This window comes from Martes martes, assembly GCF_963455335.1.
Source record: "Martes martes genome assembly, chromosome: 1".
Taxonomy (NCBI): Eukaryota; Metazoa; Chordata; class Mammalia; order Carnivora; family Mustelidae; genus Martes; species Martes martes.
Window position 1 is genome coordinate 158,848,225 of NC_137888.1, and position 15,479 is coordinate 158,863,703.

Below are 15,479 nucleotides of genomic sequence, written 5' to 3' on the forward strand. Positions count from 1 at the left end.
TTGTTATTTGCAAAGATCCTTTTCTATTCTTTAGCTTTCAATCTGCATCTTTATATCTACAGTAAGTCTCTTTAAAGAACATACAGATAGATTCTCTTTTTAAGTGAAATCTGATAAACTGTCCTTTTAAAATTATTTTTACCAACATATAATGTATTATCAGCCCCAGGGGTACAGGTCTGTAAGTCATCAGGCTTACACATTTCATAGTACTCACCATACATAGCACATACCTTCCCCAGTGTCCATAACTCAACCACCCTCTCCCTACTGCCCCATCCCCCAGCACAAATTGTCTTTTGATAGCAGACTTTAATCCATTTACTTGTCACAGGATTACTGATAAATGAGAACTTACTTTTGCATTTATCTATTTATTTGCTGGAAGTCTTACAGGTTTCTTACTTCTTAATTCCTTTATTCCCAACTTTTTTTGTATTTAGTTTATGTTTTCTAGTGCATCATTCGGAGTGGCTTATTCTTCTTTTTTGTATATTTAAAAAATTTTCATTGTGGTTACCTTGGGAACTACAATTAACAGCTTACATTTATAATAATCTTGTTGGAATAATACAATTTAAGGTTTCAACAGCATGGAAACACTGTGCTTCCAAAAATATATCTCTATCCCCTCCTTTTATAATCTTATTGTCACAGGTCACATTTTATACCATACATACTCATTAACTTGGATTTATAATGTTTAACACAGTTCCCTTTTGAATCAGATAGCCAAAAAAGAATAGTTACAAACCAAACCCAAACTGCAATAACACAGATTATTATATATACCTAAGAAGTTATCCTTATTAGTGTTGACTTTTCCTATGGCTTCCTGTTACTATCTGGTGTCCTTTCATTTCTGTCTGAAGGAGTCTCTTCACCATTTCTTTGGGGCAGGTCTACTAGTAATGAATTCACTCAGTGTTTGTTTTTCTGGAAATGTCTTATTATCCTTTGCCAGATACAAAATTCTTGGATGATAGTTTTCTTTCTGAAGTTCAACTACATCGCCCCACTGTCTTCTGGCCTCCACTGGTTCTAATGAAAATCCAGCCATTTACCTTATTAAAGATCTTTTCATATGATGTGTTGCTTCCTTCTTGCTATTTTTAAAACTAGCTCTTTCCTTGGGATTTTAACAGTGTGACAGTAATGCATGTCAGTGTGCATCTCTGAGTTTACCCTGCTTGGTTGTCCTTCAGATGCTTGGATGTGCAGGTTTATGTATTTCAAGTTTTGACCATTACTTCCTCATTTTTTTTTTTTTTGCCCTCCTATTTTCTCCCTTCTCCTTCTAGGGCTTTCTTTTTAAAGATTTATTTATTTTAGACTGAGAGAGTGAGTGAGTAGGGGAGGGGCAGAGGAAAAGATTCTTTCAAGCAGCCCCTCACTGAGTGTGGAGCTCGACACTGGGCTCGATCCCAGGACCCACGAGATCATGAACTAAGCCAAAAAGAAGAGGCTGATACTCAACCCACTGAGCCACCCAGGCGCCCCCTTCTAGGACTCTTAATGCATGTGTTGGTGTGCTTCAAAGTATCCCACTCATCTCTCAGAATTTCTTCCTTTTTCTCCATTCACTGATGCTTTCTCCTGCATACTCACATATGCTGATGAACTTCTAGTGAATACTTCAATTCAGTTATTGTACTATTCAGTTCCAGGATTTCTGTCTGGTTCCTTTTCATAATTTCTATCTCTTTAATGATATTTTGTTCAGACATCATTTTCCTGACTTCCTTTAGTTATTTGCCCACAGTTTCCTTTAGTTCACTGAATATACTTAACATTGATTTAACAGGAGATTTAATGTCTTCGACTAATAATTCCAAAGTCTGGCCTTCTCCTGGAATGGTTTCTGTCAAATTCTTTTTCCTGTGAATAGGTCATACTTTCCTGTTTCTTTGTTTGTTGTTATGAGTTGAACTGTGTCCTCCCAAAATTCACATCTTGAAGTCCTAGCCCACAGTATTTTAATATGTGATCTTATTTAGAAATAGGTCATTGTATGTGTAATTAGTTAAGATGAAGTTACTAATGTGAGTGTTGTCTTTCTTAAAAGGGAAAAATTTGGATACTCATACACACACCAACAGGGAATCCCAAGTGAAGATAAAGTAAGATCTACAAGCCAAGGAATGACGAAGATTGCCAGCAAAACACCAAAAACTAGGAGCAAGGGATGGAATAGATTCTCCTTCACAGAAATTAAAAGGAAACAACCCTGTCAACTACCTTGATGTTGGACTGCCAATAGAATTCTGTGGTTTAAGTCCCCAATTTGTGGTACTTTGTTATTGTAAACTTAGTAAACTAATAGATATGCTCCGTTGCTTACTTGTTTGTTTTTTTCCTTGAGCCTGGACATTCTGAGTATTGTAACATGGTAACCCTGGAAATTACATATTTCCACACCTCAGAGAGTGCTGGTTTTTTGTTTGTTGAGAGCTGGAGTCATCCATGTAGGACTTTTCCAAACTGTGTGTTCACTGCTGTGGTTTCTGTTCTATTGTCTCTGAGGTCAGCCAGGGACCTGACAAAGATGTCCTTAAAGGTCTGACTCCCAAAATGGGGGGAGAAGGGAGTGCCCTCTCTTGAAGTCCCACCACTGCAGGGAAGCCACTTTAGTTTGTGGAGGTTGGTGCCAACTCCTCAGCAATCAGAAACAGGGATGGGCAGTCAAAACACTGCCCTGATTTCTGGAGCACAAGGTCCTTAATGCCCACTCTGGCCCCAGAAAGCCACACCAGAAGTAGAGGCCATCAGCCTTGCAAAATATGCACCACAGTGCTGGATTTGTGCAACACTGGCCATTACCACAACAGAAAAATCCACCACAGTCTCCTAGCCTCCTCTTCAAGCTCTCCTGAAAGTACTCAACTACACTTGAGGGTCCAGAACTGCTTCAAACACTTCCTGCCAGTTCAGTTGTTGCCTCAGTGAAGGGGTAGATTTCTTGAGCTTCCATGTCACCATTTTCCATAATAGCACTCCTATTCATCCATCTTAACTGTTGAGTAACATTCCCTGGTATGGATGCACGGTCTCTTGTTTAGCCATTCAGCTGCCAAAGGACATTTTGGTTTTCCCAATTTGGAGCTATTATGAATACAGCTACTATAAACATTCATGTACACACAGAAATGAACATGAGTCTTCATTTCTCTAGGATAAATGCCCATCTGATGGGTTTTTAATTTCTGCTATCATATTTTGCCTTTCCACCAGGTATCTGTTGGTTCTCTAAATGTTGCTTCTGAAGGTATGTCCTACTTTCTGTTCATGAGTGTAATACATGATTTCTGTGCATATGTACATAGTCTGCTTCTTTCAAGTCTGATAACCTTTGATTGTCTGCTCATATTAAATGTTGGGGATTAAAAAGAAGTATGATATTGGAGGTGATGAAACTGTTCTTTCTCTTGATTCTGATGGTGGTGTCACAACTGAACTCATAAAACTGTACACACACACACACACAAAATCTTCATCTTGCTCTAAGTAAATTATGCTTCAAAGTATTTCTTTTTTCAAAGTTGAAATCTGTGAGCTCATTTTTATAGCTTATTGAATTTGAATTTCACTGTCCAATTATCTAACTGGGAAGTTTATTTGGGGACCCTTATTCAGTATCGTTAGGTGTTTCTCTATGGACTTGTCAGAGTCCCCTGAGAAATCAGACTCTACCAACCTCTGGCCAGAGAAGGGTAAAGGGCTGGTTGCCAGAGTTCTGGGAGCTCAGTGGAAGAAGAGTGAGATTCAGTATGAATTTGCTCACTTCAGTATTGTGCTGGCTCCTGCCTTCACTTGATCTCAGTGCTCCCTAGTTAAGAGGTTTTGGTTTAAACCATCTCCAGAAAATTACCTTCCAGATATCTGCCAGTGTGTGGAAAGTGCTCTGTAGAGTGTCCGGAGGTGACAGTCTCACTGTTTCTTAAATGGGTTTTTGGTTTGCTTCACGTCAGTGGACCCCCTACATTCCTACCAGACATATATGGTGTCACTTCTGTACCACAGATTTTCCACAGCAGGGTATGAATTATTTTTATGTTGGATCATCCTTGTCTACCCATGTCTATCACCTTTTTTTTTTTTTTTTTTTTTTTTTTTTGAGAAAGAGAGAGAGAAGGGGTGGGGCAGAGGGAGAGGAAGAAAGAGAATCTTAGGCAGGCTCCACACTGGGCATGGATCAATGAGCTAAGCCTGAGCTCATGACCTGAGCCAAAATCAAGAGTTGGATGCTTAACTGACGGAGCCACCCAGGCACCCCTATCATCTTTAACTTAACCTTTCCTATGTCATTAACTTTATTCTCAGTGATTTGTTTCTTTTGATTCCAATGCATTTGGTAGTTCAGTGACAGAGTGCTTTTGATTCTCAAATGTGACCTTAATAATCAATGCAGGTGTTACTCCCCTGCTTCCTCCTTCCATATAACAGGTGTTCACTAGGAAGAGAGGCTGGGATTTTTTGCCCAGGAGAAACCCTGATGTCTCTTTCTTTCTCATTTGTCTCTTCTCCTAAGGGCAGTATCAGATATGTAATCATGGCACTTGGGGAAGAATGCATGGTTTCTTTTTATTGGTCTCTTTTGGGTAACATTTCCCCTAGTGTTGGCAGTGGTGTTTACCCTGGACTTTTTCGTATCATAGTAATAAGCAAAGGAAACTAGAAGCCCACAGATTGTGCCATAGGAAGGAACATGGTGGGTTTCTAGAACAAACAGTAGACCAGTGTGACTGGACCATTATAAGCAGGACAGAGGGCAGCCTGATTGGCTTGATTACACAATGCCTCTTCTCACAAATGGTGAGGAGTTCAGATTGTATTCTTTGAGCACTGGGAAATCATTAAAAAGCTTTCTCCTGGGAAATGGCATAAACTGATTTGTATTTTTAAAAGCTCCTCTGGCAGAGGCACCTGGGTGGCTCAGTGGGTTAAAGCCTCTGCCTTCAGCTTGGGTCATGATCTCAGGGTCCTGGGATCAAGCCCTGCATCAGGCTCTCTGCTCAGTGGGGAGCCTGCTTCCCTCTCTCTCTGCCTGCCTCTCTGCCTACTTGTGATCTCTCTCTCTGTCAAATAAAGAAATAAAATCTTAAAAAAAAAAAAAAAGCTCTACTGGCAGAGGAGAGGCAAGATGGTGGAGGAGTAGCAGACTGAAATGACATCAGGTCGCAGGAGTTCAGCTAGATAGTTTGATATCAAACCATTCAGAATATCTACAAACTCAACAGGAGATCGAAGGGAAGAAGAGCAGCAATTCTAGGAACAGAAAATCGACCACTTTATGAAAGGTAGGAGGTACAGAGAAGTGAACCCAAAGTGGGGTGGAGCCCTCACACAGGGACAGTGTGGTCTCAGGATCTGCAGAGTCACTGAAAGATCGGAGGTATCTGACTGTGGTAGAGCTCCCAGATATCGGAATGGGGAAGCCGATTACAGAGACGGAGCCGAGGACTGAGCTCTCAGCTCAGGGTTACCTTAAACTGATCCGCAACACAAGTCTCCCCACCACCTTTTTTTCCTTCTTTCTTTTTCCGACCAACTTACGTTATCAATTCCTTTGTTAGAATTGTTTTTAAATTTTCATCTTTACAGTCATATTCCATCCTTTCATTGTATTTACCCTTATTTTTGTATATATATACATTTCTCATTCTTTAAAATTTTGGGAGGTAGTTTCTTCTAAGAGACCAAAATACACCAAAATCAAGTGGGTGGCTCTCTTCTATTCACCAGTCTATTATATTATATATATATATATAATATATAATATAATCATATATAATTATATATAGGGGCATAGATATTTAAATATTAGATATTTTTTATACACACACACACACACACACACACATATATACTTTTTAATTTCTTTTTACCCCTTTTCTTCTCCCCCCAGTTTGGGAGTCTCTTCTGATTTGGTTAGCATACATTTTTCTGGGGTCTTTGCCACCCTTTTAGTATTTTACTCTCTTGTTCACGTATTCTTACCTGGATAAAATGACAAGGCGGAAAAACTCAGCACAAAAAAAAGAACAAGAGGCAGTACCAATGGCTAGGGACCTAATCAATCAGACACTGGTAATATGTCAGATCTAGAGTTCAGAATGATGATTCTCAAGGTGCTAGCTGGGCTCGAAAAAGGTATGGAGGATATTAGAGAAACCCTGTCTGGAGAAATAAAATCCCTTTTTGGAGAAATAAAAGAACAAAAATCTAATCAAGCTGAAATCAAAAAAGGTATTAATGAGGTGCAATCAAGAATGGAGGTTCTTACTGCTAGGATAAATGAGGCAGAAGAGAGAATTGGTGATATAGAAGACCAAATGATGGAGAATAAAGAAGCTGAACAAAAGAGAGACAAACAACTACTGGACCATGAAGGGAGAATTAGAGAGATAAGTGATACCATAAGACAAAACAATATTAGAATAATTGGGATCTCAGAAGAAGAAGAAAGAGAGAGAGGGGCAGAAGATATATTGGAGCATTATTGTAGTAGAGAATTTCCATAATATGGCAAAGGGAACAAGCATCAAAATCAAGGAGGCACAGAGGATACCCCTCAAAAACAATAAAAATACGTCCACACCCCGTCATCTAATACTAAAACTTATTAGTCTTAGTGACACAGAGAAAATCCTGAAAGTAGCTCGGGACACAAGTCTGAAATATACAATGGTAGAAATATTAGATTGGCAGCAGACTTATCCACAGAGACCTGGCAGGCCAGAAAGAACTGGCATGATATATTCAGAGCACTAAATGAGAAAAATATGCAGCCAAGAATACCATATCCAGTTAAGCTATCATTGAAAACAGAAGGAGAGATAAAAAGCTTCCAGGACAAACGAAAATTTAAAAAATTTGCAAACACCAAGCCAGCCCTACAGAAAATATTGAAAGGGGTCCTCTAAGCAAAGAGAGAGCCTAAAAGTAATAGACCAGAAAGGAACAGAGACAATATACAGTAACAGTCACCTGACAGGCAATACAATGGCACTAAATTCATATCTTTCAATAGTTACCCTGAATGTAAATGGGCTAAATGCCCCCAATCAAAAGACCCAAGGTATCAGAATGGATAAAAAAACAAGACCCATCGATATGCTGTCCACAAGAAACTCATTTTAGACCCAAAGACATCCCCAGATTTAAAGTGAGGGGGTGGAAAACAATTTTACTTTCTAATGGACATCAGAAAAAGGCTGGGGTGGCAATCCTTATATCAGATAAATTAGATTTTAAGCCAAAGACTATAATAAAAGATGAGGAAGGACACTGTATCATACTCAAAGGGTCTGTCCAACAAGAAGATCTGACAATTTTAAATATCTATGCCCCTAACATGGGAGCAGTCAACTATATAAACCAATTAATACAATAATAGTAGGGAACTTTAACACCCCCTCACTGCAATGGACAGATCATCCAAGCAAAAGATCAACAAGGAAATAAAGGCCTTAAATGACACACTGGACCAGATGGACATCACAGATATATTCAGAACATTCCAACCCAAAGTAACAGAATATACATTCTTCTCTAGTGCACATGGAACATTCTCCAGAATGGATCACATCTTGGGTCACAAATCGGGTCTCAACTGGTACCAAAAGGTTGGGACCATTCCCCGCATATTTTCAGACCACAATGCTCTAAAGCTAGAACTCAGTCATAAGAGGAAAGTTGGAAAGAACTCAAATACATGGAGGCTAAAGAGTATCCTACTAAAGAATGAATGGGTCAACCAGGAAATTTAAGAAGAATTGAAAAAAATCATGGAAACAAAAGATAATGAAAACACAACGGTTCAAAATCTGTGGGACACAGCAAAGGCAGCCCTGAGAGGAAAATATATAGCCATACAAGTCTTTCTCAAGAAACAAGAAAGGTCTCAAGTACACAACCTAACCCTACACCTAAAGGAGCTGGAGAAGGAACAGCAAAGAAAGCCTAAACCCAGCAGAAGAGAAATCATAAAGATCAGAGCAGAAATCAATGAAAGAGAAACCAAAAGAACAGTAGAACAAATCAACAAAACTAGGAACTGGTTCTTTCAAAGAATGAATAAGATTGATAAACCCCTGGCCAGACTTATCAAAAAGAAAAGAGAAAGGACCCAGATAAAAAAAATCATGAAGGAAAGAGGAGACATCACAACCAACAGCAAAGAAATAGAAATAATTATAAGAACATATTATGAGCAACTATATCCCAGAAAATCTGACAATCTGGAAGAAATGGATGCATTCCTAGAGATATATAAACTACCAAAACTGAACCAGGAAGAAATAGAAAACCTGAACAGACCCATAACCCGTAAGGAGATTGAAGCAGTCATCATATATCTCCCAACAAACAAGAGCCCAGGACCAGACGGCTTCCCAGCGGAATTCTACCAAACGCTTAAAGAATTAATACCTATTTTCCTGAAACTGTTCAAAAAAGTAGAAATGGAAGAAAAATGCCAAACTCATTTTATGAAGCCAGCATTACCTTGATCCCAAAACCAGACAAAGACCCCATCAAAAAAGAGAATTACAGACCAATATCCTCGATGAACACAGATGCGAAAATTCTCGCCAAAATACTAGCCAATAATATCAACAATACATTAAAAGGATTATTCACCATGACCAAGTGGGATTACACCGAGTGCAACTGGGCTGCAAGGTTGGTTCAACATCCTCAAATACATTAATAAAAGAAAAGACAAGAACCTTATGATACTCTCAATAGATGCTGAAAAAGCATTTGACAAAGTACAGCATCCTTTCTTGATCAAAACTCTTCGAAGCGTAGGGATAGAGGGTACATTCCTCAATATCATCAAAGCCAGCTATGAAAAAATCACAGCGAATATCATTCTCAATGGGGAAAAACTGAGCGTTTTTCCGCTAAGATCAGGAACACAGCAGGGATGTCCACCATCACCACTGCTATTCAACATAGTACTAGAAGTCCTAGCCTCAGCAATCAGACAACAAAAAGAAATAAAAGGCATCCAAATTGGCAAAGAAGTCAAACTCTCACTCTTTGCAGGTGATATGATACTTTATGTGGCAAACCCAAAAAACTCTACTCCAAAACTGCTAGAACTCATACAGGAATTCAGTAAAGTGTCAGGATATAAAATCAATGCACAGAAATCAGTTGCATTTCTATCCACCACCAAGACAGAAGAAAGAGAAATTAAGGAGTCGATCCCATTTACAACAGCACTCCAAACCATAAGATACCTAGGAATAAACCTAAACAAAGAGGCAAAGAACCTGTACTCAGAAAACTATAAAGTACTCCTGAAAGAAATCGAGGAAGACACAAAGAAATGGAAAAACATTCCATGCTCCTGGATTGGAAGAACAAATATTGTGAAAATGTCTATGCTACCTAAAGCAATCTACACATTTAATGCAATCCCTATCAAAATACCATCCATTTTTTTTCAAAGAAATGGAACAAATAATCCTGAAATTTATATGGAAGCAGAAAAGACCAGAATAGCCAGAGGAATGTTGAAAAAGAAAGCCAAAGTTGGTGGCATCACAATCCCAGACTTCAAGATCTATTACAAAGCTGTCATCATCAAGACAGTATGGTACTGGCACAAACACGTAGATCAGTAGGACAGAATGGAGAGCCCAGATATAGACCCTCAAATCCATGGTCAACTAATCTTTGAGGAAGCAGGAAAGAATGTCCAACGGAAAAAAGACTGTCTCTTTAACAAATGGTGTTGGCAAAATTCAGCCACATGCAGAAAAATGAAACTGGACCATTTCCTTACACCACACACAAAAATAGACTCAAAACAGATGAAAGACCTCAATGTGAGAAAGGAATCCATCAAAATCCTTGAGGAGAACACAGGCAGCAACCTCTTCAACCTCAGCCGGAGCAACTTCTTCCTAGAAACATCACCAAAGGCAAGGGAAGCAAGGGCAAAAATGAACTATTTTTGTCCCAAAAATGAATTGGGACTTCATCAAGATCAAAAGCTTTTGCACAGCAAAGGAAACAATCAACAAAACCAAAAGACAACTGACAGAATGGGAGAAGATATTCGCAAATGACATATCAGATAAAGGGCTAATATCCAAAATCTATAAAGAACTTATAAAACCCAACACCAAAAGAGCAAATAATCCAATCAAGAAATGGGCAGAAGACATGAACAGACATTTCTGCAAAGAAGACATCCAGATGGCCAACAGACACATGAAAAAATGCTCAGTATCATTTGGCATCAGAGAAATGCAAATCAAAACCGCAGTGAGATACCACCTCACACCAGTCAGAACAGTTAAAATTAACAAATCAGGAAACGGCAGATGTTGAAGAGGACGTGGAGAAAGGGGAACCCTCCAACACTGTTGGTGGGAATGCAGGCTGGTGCAGCCACTCTGGAAAACAGCATGGAGGTTCCTCAAAAAGTTGAAAATAGAGTTACCCTACAACCCAGCAACTGCACTACTGGGTATTTACCCTAAAGATACAAATGTAGTGATCCGAAGGGGCATGTGCACCCGAATGTTTACAGCAGCAATGTCCACAATAGCCAAACTATGGAAAGAACCTAGATGTCCATCAACAGACGAATGGACAAAGAAGGTGTGATAGATAGATAGATAGATAGATAGATGATGGAATACTATGCAGCCATCAAAAGAAATGAAATCTTGCCATTTGCCAAAACATGGATGGAACTAGAGGGTATTATGCTGAGCAAAATAAGTCAATCAGAGAAAGACAATTATCATATGATCTCCCTGATATGAGGAATTTGAGAGGCAGGGTGAGGGGTTTGGGGGGTAGGAAAGGAAAAAATGAAACAAGATGGGATTGGGAGGTAGACAAACCATAAGAGACTCTTAATCTCACAAAACAAACTGAGGGTTTCTTTGGGGAGGGGGGTATGGAGATGGTGGTTGGGTTATGGACATTGGGGAGGGTATGTGATATGGTGAGTGCTGTGAAGTGTGTAAGCCTGATGATTCACAGACCTGTACCCCTGGGGCAAATAATACATTATATGTTAATAAAAATAATTAATATTAAAAATAATTAATAATTAATTTTTTTAAAAAGCTCCTCTGCAGGGAGACAGGAGGAAGGCTACAGGCAAGAAGAGGACCATGGGCTGAAATGGGACAGGGAGGGCAGGGATGGAAATAGGTCCACATGAGACATACTCTGGGGGTCAAACTGGTAGCACTTCCTGGTGAACTGACTATTGATGGTGACCAACAAGGGGGAATTAAGGATGGCTCTCAGGCACATCAGCATGTAGAGGGGATCTTCCCTGGAAACCAAAAATTTCATTAGATTCTTAAAGCAATTTATATTAAAACAGTTAAAAAACATGGTTCTAGATACTCAACAATTTTGTATTAAGTCAAGTCACCAGAGAGCAGCACATCAGTACAGCCCTACTTTGGCCCCTTCAGGAGCTACTTTTTTGTTACACTGCACTGTGGCATCATGCCACGGGACTGCATTTCAGGATCTAGTAACAAACAGTGTACAGAGCACCTGGGTGGCTCAGATGGTTAAGCATCTGCCTTTGGCTCAGGGCATGATCCCAGGCTCCTGAGATCGAGTCCCACATTGGGCTCCCTGCTTGGTGGGGAGCCTGCTTCTTCCTTTTCTTTCTACTGCTCTCCCTGAAAACAAAGAGAAAGAATGAGAAAGAAAGAAAGAAAGAAAGAAAGAGAGAGAGAGAGAGAAAGAGAAGGGAAGACAGAAAGAAGAAGAGTTCTCTAAAACCCACTACTATATTTACTAAGGGGATATTTTAAGGCCATTATTCATCATACCTTCAATGCCCCTTCTGTAAAAATGAAAAATCTCTGTCAATTCTCCCTCTTTTAGCCAGGTAGTAGGAAATAATTTTTAGGTTAATTGTAAAGCAAATCCACTTAACTTTAGGGCATGAATTCTGTGAACCAACAAATTCACCTTTCTTCTAACACCATCTTAAGTTTTCCTACCCTCATTTTCTTCCCACCTTGATTTTCTTACTTTGAAAAAAATATTATGTATGTATTGTTGAGAAGATTTTCTCAAATCTCTTCATAATAGGAATTTTAAAAAATAATTAATAAATCCAATCTCTGGTCCTGTCAAACACAACAAATAAATTGCTACATAAATATATAGGAAAAGGTTAGTTGGTCTGCAGTGAAGCTTAGGAAAAAGACCTAAAGTAATCCCACAAACCTAGGGGGCTTTTTTCCTATAAAGATAGTCCCATGTCTGGGGTTTAGCCTTCTACATGCTTCCCCTCATGTACCTGCCTTTCTATCTTAATTTCTCATTAATTTCAAAAGTTTTAGAACTAAGTGTTAAATCCATAGTTGTTACCATCAATTTTCCAAAACTCAAGTAAAGCTCATCACTGCAGAAAAAAAAAATGGCTCATTATTACAAAGGGTTAATTATAAACACTGACCAAGTAATGTCCTATAAAACACATATTTCTTATTGAAAACAACCATCTAAAACAACATTATAAAGTTTTAATCGCTCATTTTCCCAATATAGGAGATGTACACAAGAGCTTCAGTTAGTCATCAGGCTATTTAACTAGTGCTATGATCTCAAGGAATTGCCAGTAATTGACATGACTTCAAGGGAGAGGAATGAGATTTCAAATCTCTTTTGCTGCAAACATCAAGTACAAGCTCTTTTTATTTCTCCGTATCTCTCCTATGTTGGAAGGGTGTACAGAAAAAAAGCCACCCAAACTACCCACAAAACTGCAATGTAAGAAAATATTTACAAGCTTGTTATGATTGCATGGGGCAGGTGTTAAGGGCAGGTGGAAATAAACATGTGCAGATGACATCTTTTTGAGACTCTGACAGCTCACAGCCTGCAACCAGATTGACAACCCCGGGAACTGCCCACCCTCCCCACCACTGAGCCCATCCACAATGCAGATGTCCCCTGTTGGTGGGACAGGAGCCTGACTCCGGCTGCGCTGAATGGAAGTGGGTGGAGAGCTGATCCAACTTGGACCAATCAGATGTCCTCTTCCATAACTCAGAATTAAGACTGAGAAACACGGAGTCCATCAGTTCCTCCTAAGACCAAAACTATTGAAAAACCTTGTTTGTGGAAGAAAGGGCATATTTTGGCTGCTATGTACATTCCAGAAGCAAATAAAGTCTGCATGCCAAAAGAAGAATGAGTTGTAAGCATACATGAGTTGAGACGGTCTTGCAGTGCCTGGTTCCCATCCCTTCCTAAGGCCTTGATATACTCCTGCATTCCAAAAATTCTTATAATAACTTGTGCTTTCTTGTATAAGCTACTTAAATAGACGTTTGTCACTTGCAACTCAAAAGTCCTAATGCATATATCTTTTATCCCCCTCCCCCAACTGTATGATTATTATTGGCTAGAGGTTTAAATTACTTAATTTCTTATTTTCCCAAAATAGGAATATGATTTCCTACACTCTAACCATTATGGTAACTCGCAAAACAAAAAGTGACGGCAAAGTCCACTGATTCAAAGACAATTCTGAAAAAGTAAGCCATAAAACACAATCTTACCTCGAGATTCTCTTTCTTATGCACTTCAATAGCTTTCTCCTCAGATAATCCACAGCAGCCATATTCCAAAGGAGTAAACACCGTAGTCGGGACATTAACATAATCACACTGAAAAATAAACAAATCACATCTGCTTATTTTGTGACACTTTTCACAGCAAAAATCTACATTACATACATTTCTAAGAGGAAAATAAATAAGCCTGGTCCAATGTGACTGATTCTTCCATTTAACCACTTCAGGGAATTTATAGGGAATTTACACTCAGAGTAGGGGGTGAGCCCAACTCCAGAGCAGAGAGCACACCCTTGGCCATGCACTGAACTGCCACAGAGGAGATGAGCAAAGAAGCAGTTGAACGGTGAGGGACTGTGTGACTGCCCTGGACCATCAAGGGGAGATGGCATAGTGTAAAGGGGTGGCTAACACGGGTTCTTAGAGATCCTGTGGTTCTGAGAGGACCCCAAAGACCCCTTACGAGACTGAGGCAGAGCATGGGTGGACATCACGGGAAGACTGCAGACTCTGAGCCCTACATGCCTCTTCCAGCAGCTCTAGACACCTACCTGCGGGAAAGTGAGTGTGAGGGCCGGTGGCAGCCCTGCCTGGAAGAGAGTGTCTGTGACAGCATGGAGAAACAGAGCACACTGGTGCAAGCACATTAGAACCGTGTGTGGAGAGAGAGCAGTGTGCAGGAGCAGAGAAAGGGCAGAGGGTACAACCAGAGATGAAGGTCACTAGGCCTGCCCAACAACAGCCCCTCAAGGGGCGACATTGTCCATTGCACTACATGTCCCCCCAACCCTGCCAACAGGTTGTAGGTGATTAGGTCAAGGGTGACCTCTAACCCAAAGAAAGGTAATGAGGAAGCTGGCCAGAATCTATGTAGAAAAAGGAGAGCTACGTCAATCAAATTCTTTCTTTTGCAAGAAGATGAGTTAGAAGCAAAGGAAGAATTCCCCAGTGATAGTGGGATAGGAAGAAATGCACCAGTGGAGCTAGAGCCAAGTAAGGCTACCAACAGAGCACCCTGTGAAACCCCACCTGTGTGCCGGGGCCCCAGATCAGCCGTGACCCCAGCCCAGTTCCAGCTCCAAATGCGGTGTGACCCAGCCTTAGCACGGCTCTTGTTCTAAGTCAGGGTTTCAACTTACCAATCCAAAGGATCCTCATAGGAAACCCCCTCAGTCTGCCTAATGTGAATAAGTTTCTACTTTTTGTTACCCAAACAAAAGCAAATCAAATCCACCAGGTATCCCCACATCAATGAGGCAGATTATGTATAACATACATCAGCCTAGAATCTTGAACTTAGATGGTCTAACACACCTCACATTTGCTAACCTGCAAATCATGGGTAAGCCAAGCATTTTTTTCCTTTTTCTAACATGGCTAGGAAAAAACCACATAACCATAGGGATAATCTTGGTATTTTCTGACTTCTGTTAGGCCTGCAAAAACTCATCATCCCATTTACAGTTGGCCCTTGTAGGGGTTGGGGTGCTGACCCCCATGCAGTCAAAAATCCCCATATAACTCCTGACCCCCCCAACTTAACTAATAGCTTGACTGGAAGCCTTACCAATAATGTAAATTAGTCGATTAACACATTTTTATATTATATGTATTGTATATTATATTCTCACAATAAAGCATATTGTGATTATATATTACTGTATATTATATTCTCACAATAAAGTAAGCTAGAAAAAGGAAAATGTTACGAAGAAAATCACAAGGGAGAGAATACATTTTCAGCACTGTATTGTATTTATTGACAAGAATCCACACGTAAGTGGACCCACACCACATTCAAGGGTCAGCTATATATTTCTTAAAAGATTTTATTTATTTATTTGACAGAAAGAGAGCGAAAGAGGGAACGCAAGCAGGGGAAGTGAGAGAGGGAGA

General features: G+C 39.8%; 1 protein-coding gene across 1 annotated transcript in view; it reads right to left on the minus strand.

Moving 5' to 3' along the window:
- The window catches only part of TXNRD3 (thioredoxin reductase 3), a 63,848-nt gene that overhangs the window by 10,906 nt on the left and 37,463 nt on the right, over positions 1-15,479 (minus strand). Inside the window, exon 13 of the mRNA XM_080820406.1 lies at positions 13,569-13,676. Coding sequence (XP_080676532.1) covers positions 13,569-13,676 — 108 coding nt within the window. The remainder of the gene's footprint in view (positions 1-13,568; positions 13,677-15,479) is intronic.